General features: G+C 50.2%; 1 protein-coding gene across 1 annotated transcript; it reads right to left on the reverse strand.

Moving 5' to 3' along the window:
• Positions 1-85: 85 nt before the first annotated feature.
• On the reverse strand, positions 86-2,677 carry IUM83_14550 (TKL protein kinase; the record flags this gene model as incomplete). Its single annotated transcript, XM_067939305.1, has 1 exon — positions 86-2,677. The coding sequence occupies one exon, from the start codon at positions 2,675-2,677 to the stop codon at positions 86-88; it is 2,592 nt and encodes an 863-aa protein (XP_067793476.1).
• Between the last annotated feature and the right edge of the window lie 8,682 nt (positions 2,678-11,359).

Consider the following 11,359-nt stretch of genomic DNA (forward strand, 5'->3'; position numbering starts at 1 on the left):
ACGAATTTCTTCAATAAATACGACATTTTTGCATTAGCGTGAGCGTTGTTTAGCTATGCTACATGAGTCTGTTCCCGCGAGTTGTTCAACAGAGGGAACCTAGCAGCGCCACGACTGCCGATATGGTGACTCGGTCATCAGGGTTCAAGCAGCACATGCGTGATACAAGATCCCACTGCTCGTCGTTGAAGACGTCGGGTCGATGAGGTAATTTGCCTTTTGTCACCTTGGAGACGACTATATCTTCGTTCATCGTTTCGCGCCACGGAAATGAACCGGTCACGGTTTCGATGATGCACATACCGAACGAGTAAATGTCGGATGCGAAGGACGGGCCGCGGTCATATTCCCCGAGGCGTTCCGGTGCCTTCCACCTGATAGCGCCCACAGTACCGCTGCTACCAGTCCATTTCAACTTTTTCGCGGAAGCACTGAGACCAAAGTCTGTCAACTTCACCTGGTAGTCGGAGCCTACGAGGATGTTGTTCCCCTTAAGATCGCCGTGAATAATTCCGCGCTCATGCAAATGATGGAGGCCTCGAGCAGCTTCGCGCAGGCACTTCCACGCATTGGAGCGCGACTTGTGCTTAATTTCCCACTTTTTGAGGTACTCGTTGAGGGTGCCCTCGCTCGCGTATTCGCACACGAAGAAAGGGCGACGGCCGGTTTGGTTTTCTGGCTCATCAAGAATGCGCGGAGAAGAAGACTTGCCAACGTGGCATGCACCATAGAGTTTGACCACGTTCGGATGGTTCAGCGAAAACCAAATATTTGCCTCGCGCATGAAGAGTTTCCGGTCACTTTGGAACAAACACTTGACGGCGACAGTGGCGTTGAGCCATTTGCCGTGGTGAACAGACCCAAAGGACCCCGAGCTGATTTGGGAACTGACCTCGACTTCGTAGCATGGAATAAACCACTTCGGCAGCACAATGCGTTCTTGACCACCAGGAAGCCCCGCGATGCTTGCGGCTGTACGTTCAATCGCCAGCAATTGGTTACGATCATAGCTGCTACGGTGTTTAGTCGCCTCAAAGACTAGAAGAGTAGCGGCCTCGACTTTTTCCTCTTCACCCAGATCGTTGATGAGGCTATCGAGGGCCGATTGAAAGGATTCTTGCTGGTTTAGTCGGAGGAAATTGAAATGTTGGTTCCAGTCGTGAATGGAAGTCGTCGCAGTCTTGGTAAAACCACAGCGTGTTATCAAAGCATCGATTTCAGTGTGAAAAGAAGCACTTCTGTACTCAACACTTCGGGATGATGCAATGCAGAAGGAAGGTACGCTACTGTCTGCTCGCCGAATCAAAGACCACTTGAAGCGCAATATGATCTCCATGAATGAGCGAACCAACTCCTTCGCGAGAATGGAGCCCAAGAGTTGCTGGTGCACACACACGAGTCGCTCAAACACGTACCCGTCCATCAGAGTGGCTTCACTTTCGTCTCCGTTGAGTTTGCGGGTGATTTCTTGAAACAAGGACTCCACAGACTGGTCCAATCCCTGATCAACGTAGTTTCGAGTGTACTTCACGAGGCCGGATGGGTCTTGTGGAAGTTGGTGATCCTTGCGGTTCCAGAAGTGCCAGTGCGTAGGCTTGCCGCGTTCTTGGAGTTGTTTTATCATATATGATGCATTGTTGCGATTACTGATGTCGTCAGGCCATAACTGTTTGATATACCTCCACTCGTCGTTCTTCAAAAACACTGGGCACGCTGACAAGGAAAACGTCTTAGTCGGGTCTTGCTTTGCCGGCGGCGAGCATACCGGAGTCGGGAGAAGTTCTCCGCCGTGCAGCATGACCTTGTGCTCCTTTCCCGTGGAAAACAATCGTTCAAGTGTCAGGTTCGCCGGCATGACGTGCCGTTCATGCAGGAACTGGAGCACATGGGCGGTGCCAACGAGTACGTCTCGACTCGGCAGTGCTGCCCCCGACTTCTTCACGCACTGAGCGCTTTCACGCACCAATACGAGAGATTTGCCGACGTGGCATGCCCCAAACAGCTTCATCACATGAGGGTGGTGAAGATCCCACCACGCCGAGGCCTGTCGGATGCAAAATTCCTCGCTCGTCTTCACCAAGTGCTCAACATCGACTTGAGTACCCTGCCAACGATTCTGTCTGGTTTCGTACGCCGGAACGAACCACTCTGGGACGGTCATGACGGCGAGGCCCGAAAGTCTCGTGCAGGTTTCATACACATCCGATATCACGCCGAACTCCAAGTCTGTGTACGTGTCGTCGCTGTGCTTTTGAAAATCATAGACCAGCAAAGTCAGTATTTCCAGTTGCTGCTGCTCGTCACCCAGCGTCTCCAGCAAAAGGGGCTTATTCGCTGCCAATTTCTGGAATCGCGTCATTCGTTCCTGGCGCTCTTGCTGGAAAACGGTTGGCCACTTTTCCATCCCGCGTGGTTCCGGGATGCCGTACGCCGCGAGTGCGACGTCCAAAAGTCGGTTCAACCGCATAATCTGCTGCGCGATGTACCCGGTCTGCGCTAGCTGGACGAGTACATTAGACTCATCCTCGTACGCAACGATAGCTTGAATCTGGTCGCTCACGGCATTGACGATGCCCTGCAAAACGTGGCGCGATCGGAAGTTCATACGGGACCCAGCCAGCGCTTCCGGCAGCCAAACGTTGGCTAGATTTCGAGCCTGGAAGTCATCGAGCGCCATGCACCGAGCCACAAGGTGGTCGCCAATCCGGTCGGGCGTCAACAGCCCCAAGGTCTCCGGTCGCCGACGTCGAAGTCGATGACGATGTTTTTGACTGGCCACCCACGGATCCCAACGTCGCGGAGGAGACTTAAGTTGGGTGTGGGGCATGGTAGTTTACTGCGCCGATAACAACGCAAAGTGGAAATGCAGTGATAGGCAAGCAGGGTGAATGGCGAGCGCAGTGCAATGCTTGCACCTCAACGTGCCGGCGGTCATGGATAGGCTTCGATTGACGAATGCATGACTATGTGGCTGACCATGCAACACAAGCTGCTTGAGGCCAGTCTACAGCTGCGGCTGGTGGTGGCTGGTTGAATACCAACGCACGCAAGCGAATCTTCGCCATAGCTCCATAGCTCGCAGCACGCAATGCTCGTTGACGAGCATGGAACTACGGCGTGTAGCCGAACAGGCATTGCAAGCAACCGATGGGTTAAATTTACCCGCACGTCGAAGAAGGTTGTGAAGCAATGACCCTGCCGATAGCAGGACAGCCCCATTTTCTCGGAAGCACTCCACACATGAACACAATTATAGGCACGTTCTTCAGGGCTGAACAACGTCGTCAAGGCTAAAAACTTGCCGAATTCGACGAACACTTCCACGACTTTATCTGATCTACTCGCACTCTGGTTATCGAAGGCCTATTTATTGTTTATTGCAGCTCTTTATGCCTTAAAACTATAAGTGACCATCATTAATTTCAGACGTTTTACCATATATCACAGGTTTTGTGCGTGTCTTTTGTTGCTACAAAGAGGCGGCATTGCGCGTCGCCGATTGCTGCGACCAGATGCAGCAATGCAGCCTCGCTCGATGCCGAATCGGCCGGAACAACTAGCCGACGTGATGGCGGTGAGCTACATCGAACCGCTCCGAAGCATAAATTCACCGACGGAAAGCTTAGGTTAGACTACTTACGTCTTAGTCTAACCTAAGCTTTCCGTCGGTGAATTTATGCTTCGGAGCTGCCAGCGAACGCTGCCGTAGTTTGAGTCCTTGTTGCACTTCAGACATGCGCAACCCGAATCTAAGCGTGAGATCTGGGGTCAACACCTTGCGTCACCTCTAATATCAGACGCAGTACAGTACTTCGATAGGCTAGCAGCTAGCTATAAGGACTACTCGATATACCAAGTTAGGCGACGATGTCGGATATTACAAGTATTCATGATTGGCTTGGTTCCAATGAAGCAAAAACGAAGCAAGAGGCTGCCGAGGCAGTGCAAAGAGCCTGTATTCCTTCCCACAGAACTATGTAGACTCCGACTAACATTAGTAAAGAGTATTTACTAAAGACGAAATCGACAATGCAAAAGAGAGTGGGCCTCAAACATTTATTCCTAAAAAAAGTTAAATTCCTTCTCGTGAACTATTTTAGTGCCGTTCCCTCCATTTGAGCTTCTCCCGCTTTATTGCTCGAGTTAGTGCATTTTGTCATGCCATCCAGAGCTCTAGTCAAGCCGGGAGATGCGGTACGTTGATCAGCTTAAAAGATCAATTGTAGTTGTTGCTGTTGATGCTAGTTCGACTACGCGAGGCAGGAATACCCGCAGGTTCCAACACCGAAAGAGCTTGAACTTTCACGACAACTGGTTGCACTCCAGCAAGAGAAAGACTTCCGAGAAAATCAGTCCTTGGCACAGATCCGAGATTTGGAGTCGCAAGTTCATAAGTATGACCAATGCTGTCTGTGGACTTGCTGCTTTTGACACTTGTAACCAACCTGCTACTGGATTTTGTGAATGGCAGGTTGCAAGTTAGAGTTCATGATCTCTCACAAATGCTGCAAAGCACAAAGCGCGACCAAATCTTAGCCCAGCAAGCGGCCGTGGAGGAAGAGCGTAAACGATGGAAATTAGTAGCGCAAGAGCTTCAGTCAGAGCTTGATCAAGAAAAGAATGACAAGGAAGCGCAGAAAAAGTGGCAGTCCAGATTCATTTCTCAGCCTGATCGACCTGAAGACAAGTTTCTCACCTCGTCGTCACCGTCAAAACCTCAGATGATTGACCCAAGGGAAGACGTATTTTCGCGTTTTTCGCAAAGCCTCGCGCTGCTTCCTGCGTCGCAGGCACCCCAGGTTGCTGAGGCTGGAGCTCTTCCCTTTCTTGTGCATTTGCTACAGCAGAAGATGGGCGATATTGTTACTGGCTCCGTTTTAATAGCGCTCGTTCACCTTGCTATTTATCAAACTAAAGCAAAATGCCACCAGCTATCGGGCACATCTATCGGCGGGATGGACATACGCGAACAAATTGTAAAGGCTGGGGTGGGAACACCTCTGGTTGACATTCTCGAAAACTCACAGAACGCTCGAATCCTCGTTGAAGCTTCTCGGTTGTGCGCAGCTCTAGCTGGCTATGTCCCTAACAAGCGTGTCCTGGCCTCCAAAAATGTGGTCCGCTTTCTTGTCCAGCATCTTATGCCTCGGGTCCCCCCAAGAGATCGTGAAAAGCGTGATGATGACGACGACGAAGATATATCTACCAGGTTTGAGAAATTGCCACTTCCTTGGGATCCCGCTGTCCAACAGAATATGCTAAGCGCACTCGTCAATCTTTGTCACGGTGAGGATATCCCTCGACACTGACCCATAAATTTGAATCTGACTTGTTGTCTTGTTCGTATACTGGCATAGATTCCGAAATTTTACGCTCTCAGATTGCAGCTATCCCGTACTTCCTGCCGATCGTGATCCGGTACGTTCGAGAGAGCCCTAATGCCGGAGTGCAAACTGAGGCTGCCAAACTTCTGGGTAACATGGCGTACAACCATGTAGTAAATCAGAGTGCATTAATGGCTGCCGAAGCTCCCGTGGCGCTGACTGCATGCCTCACAGCTACAAATCTGCAGCGCAGCCCGCAGCTTGCTCGAGCTGGAGCTGTTGGACTTGCTAACCTCGCGTACACCTCTGTAAACCAACTCACAATCGGCTACAGCAACGCGTCGACACTGCTCTTGCAGCTCCTGGTAGACGCTGTACACCAACCACCAGTCATAGAGGCTGCTTCCACGGCACTTGCTTGCCTCTGTCACCAGAACCCACCGAACAAAGCTCGAGTCGCTGCGCAAAATGGCATTCAGGTTCTGCTGTATGCGCTCGGCGCGATTCCAGATACCGAAGACGACGAAGACGAATGTGGCCTGGGGGCAGCATTGATAGCACTGTGCGAATGCTTTGCTGTTGTCACGCACTCCAGACCCAACCGACAGCAAGTGATGGAACTCGACGGTCATGTTGTTCTCTGTCAGCTCTGCCAGCACTGCTCTTCAATCACCACGCCCAAACTGCTCGAGTCTTCAGCGCGCGCGATTTGTGCGTTAGTCCCACCTCCGCGAGAACGAGATGCATTAGTTGCTGACAACCGTGAGAGCAAGATGGAAACGAGGTCCTACGCACTCAAAACTCTCGAGCGTGCGCACCACTTGCTACAGCAAGATTTTCAACTTCACCAGAACCACAGTGAGGAAGATACAGCCATGAAGGGCCGACATCGATGGCTCACTCAAACCATCGATTTGCTCACAAATTATCAAATGTTTTCCGGATCTCGGCAACCGACAGCTCCGTCTGAAAAGGTTGAAAACGAGTATGAGCACAGTATTACAGAGCTTCGAGAAAGAAGCAGTTTCTCACTCGAGTCTCTCACTGCTATTCCCCCAGACGAGCTCTGTCCCCATTTTTACGACGAGTAAAAGTCAGTGCGTGCAAAACTATTAATATATAATAGAACAAGTTAACCCATAGATTTGAAATTGAAGCCTATAGCTGCATAATATGGACAATTTTTCCTTAAAGCTGCATATATTATATGCAGCTTTAAGGAAAAATTGTCCTAAGTTTGTATGGTGTGTATTTTCCCTCAGCTAGAGCAAACTAACTATAGGCCATGGTATTCTTTCGCCCCCTTAGCTACAACTGCATCTACGTCCACAACTGCAACATCAACCGCCGCATCAATCGCAACAACATATTCAACAGCAACTGCAACAGTTGCAGCAGCAGCAGCAACAAGACACCCAAGACCAGCAGCAACAACAAGAGCAGGTTTTCTGGAGCCACAGTACCAACAACCTCTACTTCCTCCTCACTTAAGAAATGAAAGAGATGTGATTGACGTCAAGGCGCTACGCCGGCGTGCCGAAGCGGAAAATGGCCTAGTGTTGTACACCATACAACGCCAAACGAAGAGAGGTGTATATAATGACGGCGTTTGTGATACGCCTGATATCACAATGCGACCAAGCTCGCCAATCTGGTTGATATTCACCCGGTGCGCTGGATGGGGTACTGTAATTCTCTTGCTGAACCGTACGAAACTCAATAATAATGGAGGCTCGAAGTTCGTTGATTCTTTGATCGAGATCGCTCAATGAAACAGGTGCCACCCCATTAATAACAAAGTGCTGCCGCAACGCTTCGCAAACCTTCTCGGCTACTTCATCCAACAACGTCTCTAACTTTACATTCTTGAGGTCATCAATCTCGGAGTGCAGGCTCGCAACTTCGTCTCGCAAATCGTTTACTTGCTTAGCAACAGCAAGGTGTGCCGGAATTCCAGTCGCTTTCAGGCCACATACTGGTGATGTACCAATCGCTAAAATAACAGCACCACGCTGTTGATCAAGTAGTCGGTTAGCTGAAAACACGCGTGCAGTAAAAATGGGGTGTTGAGAGCACAGTGTGTCACGAAGATACGGCTCGTGGTGAATAATTGATGCAAGAAGAAACGGGAAAGCAGACTGAACACCGCGTGGATAGTTGGAATAGCCGCTCACAATTTCTTTCCAGTACTCAATTGACATCTTGGCTAGCAACTCAGGATGGAAATGCGGAGGTAGAACACCAAAACGCTCTGAATTAAACCGCAGTCCTGATATCATTCTCCCACAGAGTTGGTCTGCACCCTCTCCAAAGTGAATGTACCTGTCTTTCAGCTTTCCAAGGCTCTGACCCATGCGTAGGTATACCGACACGGGTGTGGGGCCGTTCACTTGCCCCAGCGCATATGAACTGCTACCTTTGCATAGGCTGTGGGTGCCAATGTCCTCTGGAATACAACCAAGTACGCGCAACTCCTCCTCATCGAAAGACTTAATGACACGGCGCAACAAACGCCCAAATCGGTCCTTGCTGTCGCTACCGATAAATAGTTGCTGTTTTTCCACCAATACCATGTTCGGGACAGCAAAATAGATGCACAGCTAGTGCAAGTATCGGACACTTAAATGGATCAAATGGGTTTGCATATATATGCTTGCCGTATTTTTCCGCACCCGTTTGGTCCCCTTTGTGCCCTTGCTCTTCAATAATAAGGCAGTCTTCGTTCCACTCCATATGCTGTAGCATGATCTTGTCAACTGAGTCCGCTCTACTCATCAAATTCCACATGAGAATGAAAAAGCTCCACCCGAACGACATTTTATACCATGTTTGGCCTTTTGTCACAGGTTTGAGAGCCATAAGCTTTGGCGCCACGAGATCAAATCCGCTTGACTTTAGTTGAAGCTTCCCCCTCGTTGATTTTCATTAAACCGCGTAGTTTTAGACTATTGATCGTCTTCTCATAACCCTCTAGAACTCGCCGCAGCTCTGTGTCGAGTCGAGGTTCCAGCTCGAGGAAATTGGCACGGTAGACATCAACGAGAGCGCTACAGTAACCCCAGATACATGAAGCCGAAAGCGGAACACTTGAGGTAGTCTGTGCAGACACACCATCACGGTCGCAGACATGAGCAGACTCACAGAGATGACCAAAAAAGGCTAGGACGGCATCTGTCGGGAGGGGAACGCGCATGTGACTCGTGGTGTTGTCGATCGTATCCGGATAGTGAGCTATCAGCCATTCGGTCATTGTCTTCACCTTGGACAGATAAGTGCGCTTGGTACTTGTCTTCGTTCGTTTAGCCTGGAGCGATCGCGCTACAGCTGCAGGATCCTCCGCATCTCTCTTTTCTCCAGCCGGCATTTTTTAATGTGATTCTCTCCGTATCACAAACGCCGTAAAACTGGCACATTAAGTTCGCACCATAGTGAACCCAAGCCTATTCTCCTAGATTATCACGGCATTCACGGCAACTATGATGATTCTCTATCACAGCTGACTAACAAAAGATCACACCCATACCACAAATGCAGGAGATGTCTGGCATTTCGCGCGACTACTTCAAAGCGATAACTCCAGACAGATCGAAACCGATCAGTTAACAAACAGGCATGCAGAGCTCGCGTTTTGTCTTCTGTGCAGCACCACCGTAGCTTTTTTGGTTGGCCAGTCGAAGGTGCAACTGTATGCCGATTGGTAGATAGTACGCAGTAGTAGCCAATAGGGTGATAGCTAGCATTACCATTACAGACTGATTAATATGCGTGTGTTGAGCGGTAGAGCCAGATCTGGCTCTACCGCCCGCACGCGGGGGGAGGCAGTTTTCGCTTTCCTCTCCTTCTACCCAGCGACCGCCCCAACCTTCCCTGCGCTTTGAAATATTGGTAGCACTTGTTGATCCCAGCAACCTGACCTCAAGGAGCCCAAGCCAACGAACGCCCAGTTACGTACAGAAATTGATCGGCTGAATCAAGCGATGCAAGAGCAAACGCGAGTATCAAACAACCTGTCCAAGTTCACCAGGAAGAGGGGAGAGGATGCTCGCGAGTGGCTATTCCAGATCGAGAACGCCTGTCGCATCAGCGGCATTCTCATTGAAGACACGAGCACCCGCCTCCCAGGAATCGCGGGATCCTCAATGGAGAAACCTGCTTCCAGGAGGCTTCTACACTGGTCATCGACGACAAGGAGCGAGGAGCACATGTGGGGGATTTTCCGTGAGCATGTACTCCAACACTTCGAAGCGTCAAACTACCAAGCCGTCCCACGCGAGAAGCTTCAACGCCTGAAACAGACGGCAGACATCGAGCCATACAACGGCGAGTACTCAGCACTTATCTTCCGCGTCGAGGGAATGAGCGAATTGTAATAGGTCCTATACTACGCGAACGGTCTCAAGCCTCGCACACGCAGCTACATGAAACTGGAGAATCCGAATAAGCTGAGCGACGCTATGGATCTAGCTGTCAAGTACGAGGTGACCTACTTCGTGGAAGACATGCGCATTCGTCAACTACGAGAAAAGAAGAGGGGGCCAGTTGTCCAGGCACCCAACCATGGCAGATTTTTGAAGGCAAAATTCGAGTCTTTCGAGGAAAAGGTCGCTTCAAGCCAAGGTCAGATGCCAAGCCTTCTGAAGGTCGTACCTGCTACTTTTGTAAGAAGCCCGGTCACATCAAGATCAATTGCTTGGCCTGAAAGAGAGAACAAGGCAAACAGGAAAACGACAAACCGTTGTGCGAAAACTCTCTATATGTCGGGGCGAAAGGCCTATCGGCAAAAAACACGATTCCTGTCGAGAAGCCGCGCTGGAAACGGATTTGAAACCTACTGTCGAACCAGTTTGTGACGAAATACAGAGATATCCCCCCCAGATGTTGTCGATGAACGACAGAAAAACGGGTCGGTCGACAAGTGTAACGGGGTTACACGCACAAGTGGCTGCAAGCCACTTGTGAATTTAACAGATAGGTTATCTGTTAAAAGTTTTAGATACTTCCTCACCTTGGTGTAAGACACACCAATGGATACATTGAAGTGGACCACCACAAGTGAGTGGTCCACACATACCCAAAGATCCTATTGGTAGAAAGCAGCATCTTTCTACCAATCAGAGTCATGCATATTAGCGGGGCTCTGACAGCCAGCCGCTGTCAACCCTTTCATAGATGATAAACAGTTTTTAGCAGATTTTTAGAGGAAGATCAATTTACAAGCAATACAGTTCTCATTTTACCTTAAACTAGCTGCTTGGAGTCTTGTCTAAGTTAACTTATATTTGTGTATTCAAATATAATTAACCTAAGTAATTACTAAGTACTTACGCTTCCTCATACACGTTGCGCAACGTGTAAGCTAAAGTAGTGAGTCAAGTTAGACCCACTACACCTGGTAGCACTTTGTAGTCCGTCCAACGACCGACTGCTTGACGTTCGTACGCGGTGTACGAACGCGGAGCCGAGAACCACATGAGCACGGAGGTGCCCATGGAGAGCTTCAACACGCCTGCAACGCATGTTGCACGCGCTGACTGCCCCCACCTGTCTGACCCAGAGTGGGAAGCCCTCCAACGACTGTCAATAGTCATTGGAGAAGCGGCGATAGCTACAATGCTGCGTACGCTATCGCCGACGGAGCAACATGGTGTTGCTCTGGGGTTCATCATGAGGAGCAGCGTGACGCTGCTTCCACAGTGACGGCGTCGTCAGGGACGACACCGCGTGCTCAATCATTAAAATTGAGCGTGAGCAATTACGTGGGAAGAGAGGGCGAGCCTCTCCTCCGGTGGCTTGTCGAGCTCGACACAGCCATAGCGGCTCGACGCATCGTCGACCCGCTGTCGAAGGTCGCGTTCGCCATGTCCTGCCTTGGCGGACGCGCAAGGAGTTGGGCGTATGGACGCCGACTCTCCGATCCTACGTGCTTCAGCACGTACGAAGTGTTCCAAGAGGAGCTCAAACAAACGTTTGAGCCCCCGCAAAACGAGTTCCGGTCGAGGGCGGAGTTCCTCGACCTTCACCAGGGTAAGCATGAC

This window comes from Phytophthora cinnamomi (assembly GCF_018691715.1).
Source record: "Phytophthora cinnamomi strain GKB4 chromosome Unknown Contig28, whole genome shotgun sequence".
In the NCBI taxonomy this organism is placed as follows: Eukaryota; Oomycota; class Peronosporomycetes; order Peronosporales; family Peronosporaceae; genus Phytophthora; species Phytophthora cinnamomi.